Source organism: Oncorhynchus keta, chromosome 10 (genome assembly GCF_023373465.1).
Source record: "Oncorhynchus keta strain PuntledgeMale-10-30-2019 chromosome 10, Oket_V2, whole genome shotgun sequence".
In the NCBI taxonomy this organism is placed as follows: Eukaryota; Metazoa; Chordata; class Actinopteri; order Salmoniformes; family Salmonidae; genus Oncorhynchus; species Oncorhynchus keta.
Genome location: NC_068430.1, coordinates 8322894 through 8344669, shown reverse-complemented (window position 1 = coordinate 8344669; position 21776 = coordinate 8322894). Strand labels below are relative to the sequence as shown.

Genomic DNA, 21776 nt, shown 5'->3' with positions numbered 1-21776 from the left:
CTCAGATGGGGAATGGGGAGGGCAGAGGGGGAATAAACTCTTATCGTCTGTCTCAGCTGGGGAATGGGGAGGGCAGAGGGGGAATAAACTCTTATCGTCTGTCTCAGATGGGGAATGGGGAGGGCAGAGGGGGAATAAACTCTTATCGTCTGTCTCAGCTGGGGAATGGGGAGGGCAGAGGGGGAATAAACTCTTATCGTCTGGCTCAGATGGGGAATGGGGAGGGCAGAGGGGGAATAAACTCTTATCATCTGTCTCAGATGGGGAATGGGGAGGGCAGAGGGGAATAAACTCTTATCGTCTGTCTCAGCTGGGGAATGGGGAGGGCAGAGGGGGAATAAACTCTTATCGTCTGTCTCAGCTGGGGAATGGGGAGGGCAGAGGGGGAATAAACTCTTATCGTCTGTCTCAGATGGGGAATGGGGAGGGCAGAGGGGGAATAAACTCTTATCGTCTGTCTCAGCTGGGGAATGGGGAGGGCAGAGGGGGAATAAACTCTTATCGTCTGGCTCAGATGGGGAATGGGGAGGGCAGGGGGAATAAACTCTTATCGTCTGTCTCAGATGGGGAATGGGGAGGGCAGAGGGGGATAAACTCTTATCGTCTGTCTCAGATGGGGAATGGGGAGGGCAGAGGGGGAATAAACTCTTATCGTCTGGCTCAGATGGGGAGGGCAGAGGGGGATAAACTCTTATCGTCTGGCTCAGATGGGGAGGGCAGAGGGGGATAAACTCTTATCGTCTGGCTCAGATGGGGAGGGCAGAGGGGGAATAAACTCTTATCGTCTGTCTCAGATGGGGAATGGGGAGGGCAGAGGGGGATAAACTCTTATCGTCTGTCTCAGCTGGGGAATGGGGAGGGCAGAGGGGGAATAAACTCTTATCGTCTGTCTCAGCTGGGGAATGGGGAGGGCAGAGGGGGATAAACTCTTATCGTCTGTCTCAGCTGGGGAATGGGGAGGGCAGAGGGGGAATAAACTCTTATCGTCTGTCTCAGATGGGGAATGGGGAGGGCAGAGGGGGATAAACTCTTATCGTCTGTCTCAGCTGGGGAATGGGGAGGGCAGAGGGGGAATAAACTCTTATCGTCTGTCTCAGATGGGGAATGGGGAGGGCAGAGGGGGAATAAACTCTTATCGTCTGGCTCAGATGGGGAGGGCAATGGGGGAATAAACTCTTATCGTCTGGCTCAGCTGGGGAATGGGGAGGGCAGAGGGGGAATAAACTCTTGGTCCATCCATTTTCCTCCATTTCCCACACCTTTCTCAGACCAGGAGCACTTACTTATTACTCTGTGAGAGGCTGGTCGTAGACTCTATTCATTCGTCATACCCTGGAAAGGCACTGTGGATTGTGACAGGCTGTGAGAGGCTGGTTGTGGACTCTATTCATTCGTCATATCCTGGAAAGGCACTGTGGATTGTGACAGGCTTTGAGAGGCTGGTCGTGGACTCTATTCATTCGTCATACCCTGGAAAGGCACTGTGGATTGTGACAGGCTGTGAGAGGCTGGTCGTGGACTCTATTCATTCGTCATACCCTGGAAAGGCACTGTGGATTGTGACAGGCTGTGAGAGGCTGGTTGTGGACTCTATTCATTCGTCATACCCTGGAAAGGCACTGTGGATTGTGACAGGCTGTGAGAGGCTGGTCGTGGACTCTATTCATTCGTCATACCCTGGAAAGGCACTGTGGATTGTGACAGGCTGTGAGAGGCTGGTCGTGGACTCTATTCATTCGTCATATCCTGGAAAGGCACTGTGGATTGTGACAGGCTTTGAGAGGCTGGTCGTGGACTCTATTCATTCGTCATACCCTGGAAAGGCACTGTGGATTGTGACAGGCTGTGAGAGGCTGGTCGTGGACTCTATTCATTCGTCATACCCTGGAAAGGCACTGTGGATTGTGACAGGCTGTGAGAGGCTGGTTGTGGACTCTATTCATTCGTCATATCCTGGAAAGGCACTGTGGATTGTGACAGGCTTTGAGAGGCTGGTCGTGGACTCTATTCATTCGTCATACCCTGGAAAGGCACTGTGGATTGTGACAGGCTGCACTACCCAACGGCCCTGTGATTTCCTGATCCAATCAATTTTGTCACCTTGTCACCTTTTGGTTGAAAAAAAAAGTAATATATTTTTCCTCCTGCCCTTCTCGTCCTGTCTCACACACGTACCACACGTTCAGCCAGATGCTACGACATTACGGTGGTGATGTTAGTGGTGTGTGTGTCAGTGACATCATTGCACACGCTTTATTATGTTTGCGCTAGCGTGTGTGTGTGTGTGTGCGCGCGTGTGTGTGCGCGCGTGTGTGTGTGTGTGCGTGTGTGTGTATGCATGCACATCATTGCGGTAAGTGGCAGCAGGAGTGTGAGAGAACAGTCTGTGAGGGAGAGACTGAGTGAGTCAGTCAGTGAGGGAGAGGCTGAGTGAGTGAGTCAGTGAGGGAGAGACTGAGTGAGGGGGAGAGACTGAGTGAGGGGAGAGACTGAGTGAGGGGAGAGACTGAGTGAGTGGGGGAGAGACTGAGTGAGGGGGAGAGACTGAGTGAGGGGGAGAGACTGAGTGAGGGAGAGACTGAGTGAGTCAGTCAGTGAGGGAGAGGCTGAGTGAGTCAGTCAGTCAGTGAGGGAGAGGCTGAGTGAGTGAGTCAGTCAGTGAGGGAGAGGCTGAGTGAGTGAGTCAGTCAGTGAGGGAGAGGCTGAGTGAGTGAGTCAGTCAGTGAGGGAGAGGCTGAGTGAGTGAGTCAGTCAGTGAGGGAGAGGCTGAGTGAGTCAGTCAGTCAGTGAGGGAGAGGCTGAGTGAGTCAGTCAGTCAGTGAGGGAGAGGCTGAGTGAGTCAGTGAGGGAGAGACTGAGTGAGTCAGTGAGGGAGAGGCTGAGTGAGTCAGTGAGGGAGAGACTGAGTGAGTCAGTGAGGGAGAGGCTGAGTGAGTCAGTGAGGGAGAGACTGAGTGAGTCAGTGAGGGAGAGACTGAGTGAGTCAGTGAGGGAGAGACTGAGTGAGTCAGTCAGTGAGGGAGAGACTGAGTGAGTCAGTCAGTGAGGGAGAGACTGAGTGAGTCAGTCAGTGAGGGAGAGACTGAGTCAGTCAGTCAGTGAGGGAGAGACTGAGTGAGTCAGTCAGTGAGGGAGAGGCTGAGTGAGTGAGTCAGTCAGTGAGGGAGAGGCTGAGTGAGTCAGTCAGTGAGGGAGAGACTGAGTGAGTGAGTGAGTCAGTCAGTCAGTGAGGGAGAGACTGAGTGAGTCAGTCAGTGAGGGAGAGACTGAGTCAGTCAGTCAGTGAGGGAGAGACTGAGTGAGTCAGTCAGTGAGGGAGAGGCTGAGTGAGTGAGTCAGTCAGTGAGGGAGAGGCTGAGTGAGTCAGTCAGTGAGGGAGACCTTTAGCGACCTTTAGTTTTCCTTGTAGAAAAATGTTTATCCTGTATTTACTTTAGCAGCTGTTGTGCTGTCCTTCATGTGCTGCAAGACTGCTGATATCTCCTGGTGTAGCCTTATGTTTCGTGACATTTCCTGTCTCCTGTCGTCTCCTCCTCCTGTCGTCTCCTCCTCCTGTCGTCTCCTCCTCCTGTCGTCTCCTCCTCCTGTCGTCTCCTCCTCCTGTCGTCTCCTCCTCCTCATGTCGTCTCCTCCTCCTCCTGTCGTCTCCTCCTCCTGTCATCTCCTCCTCCTCATGTCGTCTCCTCCTCCTCCTCCTGTCGTCTCCTCCTCCTCCTGTCGTCTCCTCCTCCTCCTCCTGTCGTCTCCTCCTCCTCCTGTCGTCTCCTCCTCCTCCTTTCGCCTCCTCCTCCTCCTTTCGTCTCCTCCTCCTCCTGTCGTCTCCTCCTCCTCATGTCGTCTCCTCCTCCTCATGTCGTCTCCTCCTCCTCATGTCGTCTCCTCCTCCTCATGTCGTCTCCTCCTCCTCATGTCGTCTCCTCCTCCTCATGTCGTCTCCTCCTCCTGTCGTCTCCTCCTCCTCCTGTCGTCTCCTCCTCCTCATGTCGTCTCCTCCTCCTCATGTCGTCTCCTCCTCCTCATGTCGTCTCCTCCTCCTGTCGTCTCCTCCTCCTCCTGTCGTCTCCTCCTCCTCATGTCGTCTCCTCCTCCTCATGTCGTCTCCTCCTCCTCCTCATGTCGTCTCCTCCTCCTCATGTCGTCTCCTCCTCCTCATGTCGTCTCCTCCTCCTCATGTCGTCGTCTCCTCCTCATGTCGTCGTCTCCTCCTCATGTCGTCGTCTCCTCCTCATGTCGTGTATTTTAGGAGGGCTTCCATAAGGCTCTGGTCATGGTAGGAGCAGAGTTCCTGGACCGGGTTGACTTCTACCAGAACTCCTGGCTTCCTGCCCGTGTGGTGGTGGAGGGAGCTGTACAGACGAGGAAGCAGGTACCTACTGTAGACATGCAGATATTCACTTTCACTAGGTAGCGGACAGGGTGGCGCTGTTCTGATGACATCCCCTGTCATGTTGTTTCTCTCCAGAACTACTTAGTCTGTTAAAACAAATGACATGTATGATACACGTGTAAATATGTGTAAATGCGCGCGTATTTACGGTGTAAATGCGCGCGTGGTTACGGTGTAAATGCGCGCGTGGTTACGGTGTAAATGCGCGCGTGGTTACGGTGTAAATGCGCGCGTGGTTACGGTGTAAATGCGCGCGTGGTTACGGTGTAAATGCGCGCGTGGTTACGGTGTAAATGCGCGCGTGGTTACGGTGTAAATGCGCGCGTGGTTACGGTGTAAATGCGCGCGTGGTTACGGTGTAAATGCGCGCGTGGTTACGGTGTAAATGCGCGCGTGGTTACGGTGTAAATGCGCGCGTGGTTACGGTGTAAATGCGCGCGCGGTTACGGTGTAAATGCGCGCGCGGTTACGGTGTAAATGCGTGCGCGGTTACGGTGTAAACAATACACATATAAATGCAAAGTGTTAGCGTGAGACGTTATGAAATTGTAGGTATCGATGTGTATATATCAGTGTGTGCGTCACAATAGGTATCGATCCCGTGTCTTAACTTTGCAAAGCACTTTGTGACCAGTGAATTCCTGAGTAAATGTGATTGATTTGTCTCCGTCCCCAGGTTGACCCCAGTGGCGAGATAGTGGTGTTTTCTCAGGGTGGTTGTCCCTGGAAGGAGCACCTGTTTTCCCTGGAGAAGGAGCTGAGCGTGGACACCTCCATTAAGTTTGTCCTCTACCCTGACCAGAACGGACAGTGGAGAGTCCAGTGTGTCCCAGCCGGTCTGCACACGTTCAATAACAGGTAGTGTACACTACCCAGATCACCTTCAATAGCAGGTAGTGGACACTACCCAGATCGCCTTCAATAACAGGTAGTGTACACTACCCAGATCGCCTTCAATAGCAGGTAGTGTACACTACCCAGATCACCTTCAATAACAGGTAGTGTACACTACCCAGATCGCCTTCAATAACAGGTAGTGTACACTACCCAGATCGCCTTCAATAGCAGGTAGTGTACACTACCCAGATCACCTTCAATAACAGGTAGTGTACACTACCCAGATCGCCTTCAATAACAGGTAGTGTACACTACCCAGATCGCCTTCAATAGCAGGTAGTGTACACTACCCAGATCACCTTCAATAACAGGTAGTGTACACTACCCAGATCGCCTTCAATAGCAGGTAGTGTACACTACCCAGATCGCCTTCAATAACAGGTAGTGTACACTACCCAGATCGCCTTCAATAGCAGGTAGTGGACACTACCCAGATCGCCTTCGATAGCAGGTAGTGGACACTACCCAGATCGCCTTCGATAGCAGGTAGTGGACACTACCCAGATCGCCTTCAATAGCAGGTAGTGGACACTACCCAGATCGCCTTCAATAGCAGGTAGTGGACACTACCCAGATCGCCTTCGATAGCAGGTAGTGGACACTACCCAGATCGCCTTCGATAGCAGGTAGTGGACACTACCCAGATCGCTTCGATAGCAGGTAGTCGATAGCAGGTAGTGGACACTACCCAGATCGCGATAGCAGGTAGTGGACACTCGATAGCAGGTAGTGGACACTACCCAGATCGCTTCGATAGCAGGTAGTGGACACTACCCAGATCGCTCGATAGCAGGTAGTACGATAGCAGGTAGTGGACACTACCCAGATCGCCTACGATAGCAGGTAGTGGACACTACCCAGATCGCTTTCGATAGCAGGTAGTGGACACTACCCAGATCGCCTACGATAGCAGGTAGTGGACACTACCCAGATCGCCTACGATAGCAGGTAGTGGACACTACCCAGATCGCCTACGATAGCAGGTAGTGGACACTACCCAGATCGCGATAGCAGGTAGTGGACACGATAGCAGGTAGTGGACACTACCCAGATCGCTACGATAGCAGGTAGTGGACACTACCCAGATCGCCTACGATAGCAGGTAGTGGACACTACCCAGATCGCCTACGATAGCAGGTAGTGGACACTACCCAGATCGCTACCCAGACGCTACGATAGCAGGTAGTGGACACTACCCAGATCGCCTACGATAGCAGGTAGTGGACACTACCCAGACGCTTACCAGGTAGTGGATACCCAGCCTACGATAGCAGGTAGTGGACACTACCCAGATCGCCTTCGATAGCAGGTAGTGGACACTACCCAGATCGCCTTCGATAGCAGGTAGTGGACACTACCCAGATCGCCTTCGATAGCAGGTAGTGGACACTACCCAGATCGCCTTCGATAGCAGGTAGTGGACACTACCCAGATCGCCTTCAATAGCAGGTAGTGGACACTACCCAGATCGCCTTCGATAGCAGGTAGTGGACACTACCCAGATCGCCTTCGATAGCAGGTAGTGGACACTACCCAGATCGCCTACGATAGCAGGTAGTGGACACTACCCAGACCCAGATAGCGCTACCCAGACGATAGCAGGTAGTGGACACTACCCAGATCGCCTACGATAGCAGGTAGTGGACACTACCCAGATCGCCTACGATAGCAGGTAGTGGACACTACCCAGATCGCCTTCAATAGCAGGTAGTGGACACTACCCAGATCGCCTACGATAGCAGGTAGTGGACACTACCCAGATCGCCTACGATAGCAGGTAGTGGACGCTACCCAGATCGCCTACGATAGCAGGTAGTGGACGCTACCCAGATCGCCTACGATAGCAGGTAGTGGACGCTACCCAGATCGCCTACGATAGCAGGTAGTGGACGCTACCCAGATCGCCTACGATAGCAGGTAGTGGACGCTACCCAGATCGCCTACGATAGCAGGTAGTGGACGCTACCCAGATCGCCTACGATAGCAGGTAGTGGACACTACTTTAGTACACTACTTAGACTGTCCTTGTAGGAGAACCCGTTTTAGTTCCATTTAGAGCCTTCTGGTATGGAAATGGTTCTACGTGGAACCCAAAAGGGGTTCTCCTATGGGGATGTCTGAAGAACCCTTATGTTCAAGATAGAAACATATTTTTTCTAAGACAGTGCTTTAGAGTTGACTATAGGTGTAGTGAACTTGTGGAAGGGTCCAGTGTTTTCCTGTCCGACTACACACCTACATCTACCAGTACATGTGGCGGCAGGGTAGCCTAGTGGTTAGAGCGTTGGACTAGTAACCGGAAGGTTGCACGTTCAAATCTCCGAGCTGACACGGTACAAATCTGTCGTTCTGCCCCTGAACAGGCAGTTAACCCACTGTTCCTAGGCAGTCATTGAAAATAAGAATGTATTCTTAACTGACTTGCCTGGTTAAATAAAGGTTAAAAAGAAAAAAAAGAAAAGTCAAATGGCTCCCTACTCCCTACATAGTGTGCACCTTTAATAGTCTACTCTACATCTAGCTACGGGGAGGAACAGCTTCCTGAGTTGTAGCTACGGGGAGGAACAGCTTCCTGAGTTGTAGCTACGGGGAGGAACAGCTTCCTGAGTTGTAGCTACGGGGAGGAACAGCTTCCTGAGTTGTACCTACGGGGAGGAACAGCTTCCTGAGTTGTAGCTACGGGGAGGAACAGCTTCCTGAGTTGTAGCTACGGGGAGGAACAGCTTCCTGAGTTGTAGCTACGGGGAGGAACAGCTTCCTGAGTTGTAGCTACGGGGAGGAACAGCTTCCTGAGTTGTAGCTACGGGTAGGAACAGCTTCCTGAGTTGTAGCTACGGGGAGGAACAGCTTCCTGAGTTGTAGCTACGGGGAGGAACAGCTTCTGAGTTGTAGCTACGGGGGAGTTGTAGCTACGGGGAGGAACAGCTTCCTGAGTTGTAGCTACGGGGAGGAACAGCTTCCTGAGTTGTAGCTACGGGGAGGAACAGCTTCCTGAGTTGTAGCTACGGGGAGGAACAGCTTCCTGAGTTGTAGGTTTGTAGCTACGGGGAGGAACAGCTTCCTGAGTTGTAGGTTTGTAGCTACGGGGAGGAACAGCTTCCTGAGTTGTAGGTTTGTAGCTACGGGGAGGAACAGCTTCCTGAGTTGTCGGTTTGTAGCTACGGGGAGGAACAGCTTCCTGAGTTGTCGGTTTGTAGCTACGGGGAGGAACAGCTTCCTGAGTTGTAGCTACGGGGAGGAACAGCTTCCTGAGTTGTAGCTACGGGGAGGAACAGCTTCCTGAGTTGTAGCTACGGGGAGGAACAACTTCCTGAGTTGTAGGTTTGTAGCTACGGGTAGGAACAGCTTCCTGAGTTGTCGGTTTGTAGCTACGGGGAGGAACAGCTTCCTGAGTTGTAGCTACGGGGAGGAACAGCTTCCTGGGTTGTAGGTTTGTAGCTACGGGTAGGAACAGCTTCCTGAGTTGTCGGTTTGTAGCTACGGGGAGGAACAGCTTCCTGAGTTGTAGCTACGGGAGGAACAGCTTCCTGGGTTGTAGGTTTGTAGCTAGAGGGAGGAACAGCTTCCTGGGTTGTAGGTTTGTAGCTAGGGGGAGGAACAGCTTCCTGGGTTGTAGGTGTGTAGCTACGGGTAGGAACAGCTTCCTGAGTTGTAGGTTTGTAGCTACGGGGAGGAACAGCTTCCTGAGTTGTAGGTTTGTAGCTACAGGGAGGAACAGCTTCCTGAGTTGTCGGTTTGTAGCTTGGGGGAGGAACAGCTTCCTGAGTTGTCGGTTTGTAGCTACGGGGAGGAACAACTTCCTGAGTTGTAGCTACGGGGAGGAACAGCTTCCTGAGTTGTAGGTTTGTAGCTACGGGGAGGAACAGCTTCCTGAGTTGTCGGTTTGTAGCTACGGGGAGGAACAGCTTCCTGAGTTGTCGGTTTGTAGCTACGGGGAGGAACAGCTTCCTGAGTTGTCGGTTTGTAGCTACGGGGAGGAACAGCTTCCTGGGTTGTCGGTTTGTAGCTTGGGGGAGGAACAGCTTCCTGAGTTGTAGGTTTGTAGCTACGGGGAGGAACAGCTTCCTGAGTTGTAGGTTTGTAGCTACGGGGAGGAACAGCTTCCTGGGTTGTCGGTTTGTAGCTACGGGGAGGATTCACACAGACAGAAAATACAGACGGACAGACTCTCTCTCCCATGCTGATTGGCTGGGGTCACTAGGTAAAACAGCCCTCTGCTGATTGGCTGGGGTCACTAGGTAAAACAGCCCTCTGCTGATTGACTGGGTGTCACTAGGTAAAACAGCCCTCTGCTGATTGGCTGGAGTCAATAGTTTAAAGAGCCCTCTGCTGATTGGCTGGGTGTCACTAGGTAAAACAGCCCTCTGCTGATTGACTGGGTGTCACTAGGTAAAACAGCCCTCTGCTGATTGACTGGGTGTCACTAGGTAAAACAGCCCTCTGCTGATTGGCTGGGTGTCACTAGGTAAAACAGCCCTCTGCTGATTGGCTGGAGTCACTAGGTTAAAGAGCCCTCTGCTGATTGGCTGGGTGTCACTAGGTAAAACAGCCCTCTGCTGATTGGCTGGAGTCACTAGGTTAAAGAGCCCTCTGCTGATTGGCTGGGGTCACTAGGTTAAAGAGCCCTCTGCTGGTTGGCTGGGGTCACTAGGTTAAAGAGCCCTCTGATTGGCTGGGGTCACTAGGTTAAAGAGCCCTCTGCTGATTGGCTGGGTGTCACTAGGTTAAAGAGCCCTCTGCTGATTGGCTGGGGTCACTAGGTTAAAGAGCCCTCTGCTGATTGACTGGGTGTCACTAGGTAAAACAGCCCTCTGCTGATTGGCTGGGGTCACTAGGTTAAAGAGCCCTCTGATTGGCTGGGGTCACTAGGTTAAAGAGCCCTCTGCTGATTGACTGGGTGTCACTAGGTAAAACAGCCCTCTGCTGATTGGCTGGGGTCACTAGGTTAAAGGGCCCTCTGCTGATTGGCTGGGGTCACTAGGTTAAAGAGCCCTCTGCTGATTGGCTGGGGTCACTAGGTTAAAGAGCCCTCTGATTGGCTGGGGTCACTAGGTTAAAGAGCCCTCTGATTGGCTGGGGTCACTAGGTTAAAGAGCCCTCTGCTGATTGGCTGGGGTCACTAGGTTAAAGAGCCCTCTGCTGATTGGCTGGGGTCACTAGGTTAAAGAGCCCTCTGATGATTGGCTGGGGTCACTAGGTTAAAGAGCCCTCTGATTGGCTGGGGTCACTAGGTTAAAGAGCCCTCTGATTGGCTGGGGTCACTAGGTTGAAGAGCCCTCTGATTGGCTGGGGTCACTAGGTTAAAGAGCCCTCTGAATGGCTGGGGTCACTAGGTTGATAACCCATGAGGAAAATATCAACCTATGTTTTGATATGCAAATATATTATAATACAGAGTGCTGAATGTTTAGTTATTTTATGCAGTTTGCTTTAGTTAATTATCATAGTTCTGGTTTGAAAGGTGTAATTGGAGTACACACACACACACACACACACACACACACACACACACACACACACACACACCGTGTACATTTATAAACTGTGCACACATCTGTGTTGTTCTCCCCTCTAGCAGAAATGCTAAATGACTTAAATGTAATGTAATGTAAATCACACAGTTTCCAATCAGTTATTTGTGGATAAGTAATTATTTTCAGGGGATTATTTTAGTAAGTAATTTACAATGCCATTCTGTAGTGGATTGCTTCTCCCGCAGGTCAAAAGGATAATGGTAATGGATGAAATTATGTTGACGTCAAAAGGATAATGGTAATGGATGAAATTATGTAGAAGTCAAAAAGGATAATGGTAATGGATGAAATTATGTAGAAGTTCTCACCTCTTGTTTGATCTCTACTTCTTGCAGTCGGGTCAAAGTTAGTTATTTCACTGGTATGTTGTGACCATTCATCATGGGGGGGGTGACTGTTCATCGTGGGGGGGTGACTGTTCATCGTGGGGGGTGACTGTTCATCATGGGGGGTGACTGTTCATCATGGGGGGTGACTGTTCATCATGGGGGGGTGACTGTTCACCATGGGGGGGTGACTGTTCATCGTGGGGGGTGACTGTTCATCATGGGGGGTGACTGTTCATCGTGGGGGGTGACTGTTCATCGGGGGGGGGTGACTGTTCACCATGGGGGTGACTGTTCATCATGGGGGGTGACTGTTCATCATGGGGGTGACTGTTCACCATGGGGGTGACTGTTCACCATGGGGGTGACTGTTCATGGGGGTGACTGTTCACCATGGGGGTGACTGTTCACCATGGGGGTGACTGTTCACCATGGGGGTGACTGTTCACCATGGGGGTGACTGTTCACCATGGGGTTCATCATGGGGGTGACTGTTCACCATGGGGGTGACTGTTTGGGGGTGACTGTTCATGGGGGTGACTGTTCACCATGGGGGTGACTGTTCATCATGGGGGGTGACTGTTCATGGGGGTGACTGTTCATCATGGGGGTGACTGTTCACCATGGGGGTGATCATGGGGGGTGACTGTTCATCATGGGGGAGACTGTTCATCATGGGGGTGACTGTTCACCATGGGGGTGACTGTTCATCATGGGGGGTGACTGTTCATCATGGGGAGACTGTTCATCATGGGGGGTGACTGTTCATCATGGGGGTGACTGTTCATCATGGGTGTGACTGTTCATCATGGGGGGGTGACTGTTCATCATGGGGGAGTACCGTTCATTATGGGGGGGTGACTGTTTATCATGGGGGGGTGGCTGTTCATCATGGGGGGGTGGCTGTTTATCATGGGGGGGTGACCGTTCATCATGGGGAGGTGACTGTTCATCGTGGGGGGTGACTGTTCATGGGGGGTGTGACTGTTCATCATGGGGGTGACTGTTCATCGTGGGGGGTGACTGTTGTTCATCGTGGGGGGTGACTGTTCATCGTGGGGGGTGACTGTTCATCATGGGGGGTGACTGTTCATCATGGGGGTGACTGTTCATCGGGGGTGACTGGGGGGTGACTGTTCATCATGGGGGTGACTGTTCATCGTGGGGGTGACTGTTCATCATGGGGGTGACTGTTCATCATGGGGGTGACTGTTCATCATGGGGGTGACTGTTCATCATTGGGGGGTGGCTGTTCATCATGGGGGGGTGACTGGATGTTTCACTTCCTGGACGTTTCACTTCCTGGACGTTTCACTTCCTGGACGTTTCAGGTCCTGGACGTTTCAGGTACTGTGTCATACTGTAGGTTTAAAGTACATTTGTAGTGAGTGGACATCACTTCTCCTCAGTAGCTGCTCTTCATCCCGTTCCTGTGCAGTTTTCCGTGCGTAAATAAACTCTGAGTTTAAAGCCCATTTAGTGCCTTGTAAAAGGTGAGAGGGGATTGAATGACCAGAGGGTTGAGGAACATAAGGCACATCTCTAGGCTTCAAAAGTCAGCTGCATGGTCTCTGTTCTTTCTCTCACCCATCTCCTCCCTCTCTCTTTCTCTCACCCATCTCCTCCCTCTCTCCACTCCAGTGAGGAATCTCATTAGAATTGGTTTTCCACTAGGATGGCCCGACATCTGACAGTGGGAAGAATTGGAGATTGTATGAGATGCTGCTAAGCTTTCCATTTAGTTCAATGTTATGCGTAGGTGTAGGTGCTGACAATGCCTAACAACCAGACCTGTATTTAAATACTATTTAAAATTATTTATATATTTTGTTTAGCTGGGCTTGGCTGCGTTTTTGCCTGGCGAATTGGAACCAATAGAAAAATCGCAAAACTGCAACCCCCACCCATATGACACTTTGGACAGGCTAGAGTAAATGCTGAAAGATTTGGAATAAGAGCATGAACCCTGGCCCGCTGACACCGTGCCTCCCCAGATGGCTGTGTCTGAGGGAGGAGGCATGAGGGTCGGGAACATGTTGGTGGATTGAAACGCAGCCTGTGGATCCAGATGGCAGCACTTGAGGGAAGCATGATTCTCCCAGCAAGTAGCTGCTGCCGGTTCCGCTCCTGCAGGATAACAGGAAGAGTGTTGTTATCACCTGTGTCTCGAGTACGTAAACACCACCTGCGTAGAATAGACTATTTTTATCACTGCTCATCACACCAGGAAATGTGAGCAGAGCTGGTTCTTCTGTTCTCGTGCATGTTGGAGAGAGAGGGAAGATGAAGTAGTCATTTTGCAGGATTGGGGTACATTTTTGTTTAATCAGCAATCAAGGAATTTATTTTCAGTATTTTTAGTTCACATTCTGAAGTGTGAAATGCAATTTATGAATTTCAAGTCATTTCTATGCTATGTCCTATAATGTCATACAATTTGATTTGGCTATTTTACATTTTTACCTATACAATTAATGATGATTCACCTGTGCTCTTTCTGTAGAGATACTATTAAAACAACAGTATTGTCAGTTATCCAGAGAGGACACACCACTTTACACAGTGTGTGTAAAGGGACAGTGATGGGGACATTGCCCTGCCTTGGGTGCTGTCTTTCAGATGACACGTTAAACCGATGTTCTGACTCTCTGTGGTGATAAAAATTCCCATGGAACCTGCCATAAGAGTAGGGGTAGTAACCTCAGTGTTCTGGCTAAATTCCATCATGGCCACCAATTTACCCCCACCCCTCCTCCGATTCCCAATTGGTGTATATCGCTCCTCACCTCTCCACCTGATAGCTGCTGTGTGGTAAGTGTTCTGGCACAAAATGGCTGCCATGGCATCACCCAAGTGGGTGCTACACATTGAGGGTAGATGCGGTGAGTTTCTCCCACTACTATGTAAAGCGCTTGGAGCATCTACTGTATGTGATAAAGCGTTATGTAAATGCAGTCTGTTGGTAATAGTCCATAGCCTATCTAGTGCAGACGGACGGTGTCGTTGACTCACGAACTCAACCAGGGACATATTTCAATGTAACACCTCGTCTGTCATGTTTAAACGCCACTTGTCTAAAATTGCAACAGAAGGCCCCCGAATAAGATGAAGAAGTGCATGATGGTTGCTAGAAATAAGAGCTTTCTTCCCAACCTTATTCTCTCTACAGGGCACTCCCTTTCACCAGAGCCCAATGGGTAGCCTAGTGGTTAGAGGCAGGTAGCCTAGTGGTTAGAGCGTTGGACTAGTAACCAGCAGGTAGCCTAGTGGTTAGAGCTTTGGACTAGTAACCAGCAGGTAGCCTAGTGGTTAGAGCGTTGGACTAGTAACCAGCAGGTAGCCTAGTGGTTAGAGCGTTGGGCCAGTCACCAGCAGGTAGTCTAGTGGACTAGTCACCAGCAGGTAGTTAGAGCTTTGGACTACTAGTAACCAGCAGGTAGCCTAGTGGTTAGTAACCAGCGTTGGACTAGTAACCAGCAGGTAGCCTAGTGGTTAGTAACCAGAGGTAGCCTAGTGGTTAGAGCGGACTAGTAACCAGCAGGTAGCCTAGTGGTTAGAGCGTTGGACCAGTAACCCAGCCAGGTAGCCTAGCCTAGTGGTTAGAGCGTTGGACTAGTAACCAGCAGGTAGCCTAGTGGTTAGAGCGTTGGACTAGTAACCAGCAGGTAGCCTAGTGGTTAGAGCGTTGGACTAGTAACCAGCAGGTAGCCTAGTGGTTAGAGCATTGGACGAGTAACTAGAAAGGGTGCCGGATCGAGTCCACGAGCTGACAAGGTAAAAAAAAATCTGTCGTTCTGCCCCCTGAGCCGTTAAACCCACTGTTTCCCCGGTCGCCGAAGACGTGGATGTCGATTTTTAAGGCACCCCCTCGCACCTCTCTGATTCAGATTCAGACCTCTCTGGGGTTACATGCCCCCCACTCTGCACCTCTCTGATTCAGAGGGGTTAATGCCCCCACCGCACCTCTCTGATTCAGAGGGGTACATGCCCCCACCGCATGATTCAGAGGGGTTCCCCCCCACCGCACCTCTCTGATTCAGGGGGGTTACATGCCCCCCCACCGCACCTCTCTGATTCAGAGGGGTTACATGCCCCCCCACCGCACCTCTCTGATTCAGAGGGGTTACATGCCCCCCCCCACCGCACCCACCTCTGATTCAGAGGGGTTACATGCCCCCCACCGCACCTCTCTGATTCAGAGGGGTTACATGCCCCCCACCGCACCTCTCTGATTCAGAGGGGTTAAATGCCCCCCCACCGCACCTCTCTGATTCAGGGTTAAATGCGTTAGACACATTTCAGTTGAAGGCATTCAGTTGTACAACTGACTAGGTATCCCCCTTTCCTTTCTGTTGTACAACTGACCCTTTCTGTTGTACAACTGACTAGGTATCCCCTTTCTGTTGTACAACTGACTAGGTCTCCCCCTTTCCTTTCTGTTGTACAACTGACTAGGTATCCCCCTTTCTGTTGTACAACTGACTAGGTCTTTCCTTTCTGTTGTACAACTGACTAGGTATCCCCCTTTCTGTTGTACAACTGACTAGGTATCCCCCTTTCCTTTCTGTTGTACAACTGACTAGGTATCCCCCTTTCTGTTGTACAACTGACTAGGTATCCCCCTTTCCTTTCTGTTGTACAACTGACTAGGTCTCCCCCTTTCTTTCCTTTCTGTTGTACAACTGACTAGGTCTCCCCCTTTCTGTTGTACAACTGACTAGGTCTCCCCCTGTTGTTCCTTTCTGTTGTACAACTGACTAGGTCTCCCCCTTTCTGTTGTACCCTTTCTGTTGTACAACTGACTAGGTATCCCCTTTCCCCTAGGTTCCTTTCTGTTGTACAACTGACTAGGTCTCCCCCCTTTCTGTTGTACAACTGACTAGGTCCCCCCTTTCCTTTCTGTTGTACAACTGACTAGGTCTCCCCCCTTTCCTTTCTGTTGTACAACTGACTAGGTCTCCCCCTTTCCTTTCTGTTGTACAACTGACTAGGTCTCCCCCTTTCCTTTCTGTTGTACAACTGACTAGGTCTCCCCCTTTCCTTTCTGTTGTACAACTGACTAGGTCTCCCCCCTTTCCTTTCTGTTGTACAACTGACTAGGTCTCCCCCTTTCCTTTCTGTTGTACAACTGACTAGGTCTCCCCCTTTCCTTTCTGTTGTACAACTGACTAGGTCTCCCCCCTTTCCTTTCTGTTGTACAACTGACTAGGTCTCCCCCTTTCCTTTCTGTTGTACAACTGACTAGGTCTCCCCCCTTTCCTTTCTGTTGTACAACTGACTAGGTCTCCCCCTTTCCTTTCTGTTGTACAACTGACTAGGTCTCCCCTCCCCCTTTCTGTTGTACAACTGACTAGGTCTCCCCCCTTTCCTTTCTGTTGTACAACTGACTAGGTCTCCTTTCTGTTGTACCCCCTTTCTGTTGTACAACTGTACAACTGAGGTCTCCCCCTTTCCTTTCTGTTGTACAACTGACTAGGTATCCCCCTTTTTCAACTGACTAGGTCTCCCCTTTCTGTTGTACAACTGACTAGGTCTCCCCTTTTCTGTTGTACAACTGACTAGGTCTCCCCCTTTCCCCCCTTTCTGTTGTACAACTGACTAGGTCTCCCCCTTTCCTTTCTGTTGTACAACTGACTAGGTCTCCCCCCCTTTCCTTTCTGTTGTACAACTGACTAGGTCTCCCCCCCTTTCCTTTCTGTTGTACAACTGACTAGGTCTCCCCCCCTTTCCTTTCCTGGTCAAAAGTAGTGCACGTAATAGGGTGCCATTTGGGACAAATTCATGATGGTTGATTTTAGAAAATGAGCAAAAAACAGGTGGTATCCAGTATCCAGGGGATCTGCTGCTTTGATCCATTTGTCAGACTAATATTTGCGCAGCTGATTTGTTAATGGGTCTTCAGAATCAGTCTCGCTCTTTCATTCAGAAACGTTTCGGTGCCAATTGCCCCTCTTCCTACTGATTATTGTTCCAGTCTACTTTTCCTTTGTCTGTCCTGAGAGTACGGCCCAGTTATTCCGTGGAATTATTCAAGGTTATAAGGATTCGCTGCTCAAAGCCTACTAGATTATCTTTGTGAATTATTATTATTATTAATCAGAAGTAAAATGGTGTCAAAATGCATGAAATCAAGCAGGTGCCCTAGTTACCATTTCTCCTGAATGAATTCAAATCCTTCTTCATCCTTAGCGACCTCCTTCCTCCATTCACACTTGACTTGTTCCTGCTCGTCCAGCCCGTCTTTCCTCCCTCTCGTGAGATTGGATATTGACTGAGAGAGCACCGTGTCACATTCCCTTCCACCCAATTTCCATCTGTCCTCTTCCTCCTTATTAGTCCCCTTTCACACCTCAACAGATTCTCAAGAGGTTTCCAGAGAATATCCTCGGCTATATATTTTTCTTAATAATGTGAACTACTGCTACTGAAGGTAATGCACGACACTGGCCCGACAGTTACCCCTAATGTTATATATATATATGTGTGTGTGTGTGTATGTGTGTGTGTGTATACACACACACACATACAGACTAGATCAGGGATTCCCAAACTCAGTCCCGGGGCCTACCCTAGGTGCACATTTTGCCATAGCACTAGACAGCCAATTCAAATAACCAACTCCTAATTTTAGGCAGGTCAGTTAAGATTTGATTATTTTTAATCCACTGTTCTACAGCTGTGTACTGTTACAGAATGGGGATTAGATGTTAGAGCTGTGTACTGTTACAGAATGGGGATTAGATGTTAGAGCTGTATACTGTTACAGAATGGGGATTAGATGTTAGAGCTGTGTACTGTTACAGAATGGGGATTAGATGTTAGAGCTGAGTACTGTTACAGAATGTATATTAGATGTTAGAGCTGTGTACTGTTACAGAATGGGGATTAGATGTTAGAGCTGTGTACTGTTACAGAATGGGAATTAGATGTTAGAGCTGAGTACTGTTACAGAATGGGGATTAGATGTTAGGGCTGTGTACTGTTACAGAATGTATATTAGATGTTAGAGCTGTGTACTGTTACAGAATGGGGATTAGATGTTAGAGCTGAGTACTGTTACAGAATGGAGATTAGATGTTAGAGCTGTGTACTGTTACAGAATGGGGTACTGTTAGATGTTACAGAAGAGCTGAGTACTGTTACAGAATGGGGATTAGATGTTAGAGCTGTGTACTGTTACAGAATGGGGATTAGATGTTAGAGCTGTGTACTGTTACAGAATGGGGATTAGATGTTAGAGCTGTGTACTGTTACAGAATGGGGATTAGATGTTAGAGCTGTGTACTGTTACAGAATGGGGATTAGATGTTAGAGCTGAGTACTGTTACAGAATGGGGATTAGATGTTAGAGCTGAGTACTGTTACAGAATGGGGATTAGATGTTAGAGCTGTGTACTGTTACAGAATGGGGATTAGATGTTAGAGCTGTGTACTGTTACAGAATGGGGATTAGATGTTAGAGCTGAGTACTGTTACAGAATGGGGATTAGATGTTAGAGCTGAGTACTGTTACAGAATGGGGATTAGATGTTAGAGCTGTGTACTGTTACAGAATGGGGATTAGATGTTAGAGCTGTGTACTGTTACAGAATGGGGATTAGATGTTAGAGCTGTGTACTGTTACAGAATGGGGATTAGATGTTAGAGCTGTGTACTGTTACAGAATGGGGATTAGATGTTAGAGCTGAGTACTGTTACAGAATGGGGATTAGATGTTACTGTACTGTTACAGAATGGGGATTAGATGTTAGAGCTGTGTACTGTTACAGAATGGGGATTAGATGTTAGAGCTGTGTACTGTTACAGAATGGGGATTAGATGTTAGAGCTGTGTACTGTTACAGAATGGGGATTAGATGTTAGAGCTGAGTACTGTTACAGAATGGGGATTAGATGTTAGAGCTGTGTACTGTTACAGAATGGGGATTAGATGTTAGAGCTGTGTACTGTTACAGAATGGGGATTAGATGTTAGAGTTCATATTAGTACAGAACCTAGAATGAAGCAATGCATTTGTGTTGTATTCTACATACTATGTTTGGACTGGCTGTGGCTGTTACATAGGCTGCCAGTCTTGAGTTTCCTTCTGTGTCTCTCACCGCACGCACGCATTCTGTGTCTCTGCAGCCACAGCCTATGACAGGGCCTGGCCCTCGCCAGCCACAGCCTATGACAGGGCCTGGCCCTCGCCAGCCACAGCCTATGACAGGGCCTGGCCCTCGCCAGCCACAGCCTATGACAGGGCCTGGCCCTCGCCAGCCACAGCCTATGACAGGGCCTGGCCCTCGCCAGCCACAGCCTATGACAGGGCCTGGAGTTCACTTGAAAAACAGACAGAACGCTTGGCTTGTGTTACTGTGTTTCCCTTTCCTGGGCAGTCGCTCTCTGTGTGTCCATCCTGCCTGACCTCAGTGTCCTCACAGTATCCCTCTGTCTTAGCCTGGTCCCAGATCTGTCTTGTGCTGTCTTGCCAACTCCTGCAGTTATTGGCAACGTGAACACTGTACAACCCACTCTGACTCCATGCTACCTCTGCTCTCCTCTGTGTCCCCTTCCTGCCCCGAGCCTGGAGGGCCACGTAGTCTTGAAAAAACAGTGCTTTTCTGTAATCAGCCTTAGCCGTTAGGGGGTGACTTGGACTGTGTTCAGGTACTCTGTGTGCTCAAGCATATCCCTCTGTGTCCAACCTGCCTGTATTGACAATGTCCCTCTGTGTCCAACCTGCCTGTATTGACAATGTCCCTCTGTGTCCAACCTGCCTGTATTGACAATGTCCCTCCGTGTCCAACCTGCCTGTATTGACAATGTCCCTCCGCGTGTCTGTCCCAGGTTGTCTCTGTTGGAGGAGTGGCGTGGGGTACGTGACGATGCCCTGTCAAAGCTCAGTGAGATCCCCGACTGTGTCTTCGTCCACGCCGGAGGTTTCATCGGTGGGAACAAGACCAAGGAAGGGGCCTTGGAGATGGCCCGCAGGACCCTGCAGGCTGCAGCCAAGTCCCCATCCAAACACACCAACTGCACCTGATTTTAGCCAGTCCCGGAGGATGATTAACCAGGGAAGCTCAGTTGGTTTACCTCCGTTTAGTAGTTTAGTGAACGTTGTTCAACCACACACACACACACTCTCAATCACGTCACTGTTCGGTTAAATGAATTGTACTGTATGTGTGTTGTACTTGTTTTGCTATAAAAAAAAATACAAAATTTGATTTTGACCAAATGGATATCTTGTGGTGTTTGAGGAGTTGGGATTAGGAAGTTGTGTTTTGTATCTCATGAATGTCAGCCAAGAAGGTACTGGGAGAAAGAAATCCAAGAGAAGCCAACCAATGTCAGCCAAGAAGGTACTGGGAGAAAGAGATCCAAGAGAAGCCAACCAATGTCAGCCAAGAAGGTACTGGGAGAAAGAGATCCAAGAGAAGCCAACCAATGTCAGCCAAGAAGGTACTGGGAGAAAGAGATCCAAGAGAAGCCAGTGAGAAAGAACCAGGTGTAAACTTCCCATAAAACAATGTCCTTTTCTGGACTGGTCATCATGACACAATGGTAGTCTATTGATCCTTTCCTTTCACCCTCCATACTGCTGGTATTAACACTGGGACCATAGAGAGTCACGTACTGCTGGTACTAACACTGGGACCATAGTCACCTTCCCTCCATACTGCTGGTATTAACACTGGGACCATAGTCACCCTCCCTCCATACTGCTGGTATTAACACTGGGACCATAGTCACCTTCCCTCCATACTGCTGGTATTAACACTGGGACCATAGTCACCTTCCCTCCATACTGCTGGTATTAACACTGGGACCATAGTCACCTACCCTCCATACTGCTGGTATTAACACTGGGACCATAGTCACCTTCCCTCCATACTGCTGGTATTAACACTGGGACCATAGAGAGTCACATACTGCTGGTATTAACACTGGGACCATAGAGAGTCACCCTCACTCCGTACTGCTGGTATTAACACTGGGACCATAGTCACCCTCACTCCGTACTGCTGGTATTAACACTGGGACCATAGTCACCCTCACTCCGTACTGCTGGTACTAACACTGGGACCATAATCACCCTCCCTCCATACTGCTGGTATTAACACTGGGACCATAGAGAGTCACGTACTGCTGATACTAACACTGGGACCATAGTCACCCTCCCTCCATACTGCTGGTATTAACACTGGGACCATAGTCACCCTCCCTCCATACTGCTGGTATTAACACTGGGACCATAGAGAGTCACGTACTGCTGGTACTAACACTGGGACCATAGTCACCCTCCCTCCATACTGCTGGTATTAACACTGGGACCATAGTCACCCTCACTCCGTACTGCTGGTATTAACACTGGGACCATAGTCACCTTCCCTCCATACTGCTGGTATTAACACTGGGACCATAGTCACCTTCACTCCATACTGCTGGTATTAACACTGGGACCATAGTCACCTTCACTCCATACTGCTGGTATTAACACTGGGACCATAGTCACCTTCACTCCATACTGCTGGTATTAACACTGGGACCATAGTCACCCTCACTCCATACTGCTGGTATTAACACTGGGACCATAGTCACCCTCACTCCATACTGCTGGTATTAACACTGGGACCATAGTCACCCTCAC

At 49.9% G+C, this 21776-nt stretch overlaps 1 protein-coding gene and 2 long non-coding RNA genes across 3 annotated transcripts in view; all 3 read left to right on the top strand.

The window, feature by feature from the left end:
- myg1 (myg1 exonuclease) overlaps positions 1-20363 on the top strand; it is a 35480-nt gene extending 15117 nt beyond the window's left edge. The window contains exons 5-7 of the mRNA XM_052526401.1: positions 4244-4366; positions 5064-5245; positions 19973-20363. Of these exons, the coding sequence (XP_052382361.1) occupies positions 4244-4366; positions 5064-5245; positions 19973-20168 (501 nt within the window). The 3' untranslated portion in view covers positions 20169-20363. The remainder of the gene's footprint in view (positions 1-4243; positions 4367-5063; positions 5246-19972) is intronic.
- On the top strand, positions 5281-6828 carry LOC127932081 (uncharacterized). Its single transcript, XR_008143968.1, has 3 exons — positions 5281-5910; positions 6559-6698; positions 6734-6828. It is a non-coding gene; the product is annotated as an uncharacterized LOC127932081 (long non-coding RNA).
- On the top strand, positions 8829-10843 carry LOC127932082 (uncharacterized). The gene is made up of 3 exons (XR_008143969.1): positions 8829-10370; positions 10482-10549; positions 10618-10843. It is a non-coding gene; the product is annotated as an uncharacterized LOC127932082 (long non-coding RNA).
- Positions 20364-21776: the final 1413 nt, after the last annotated feature.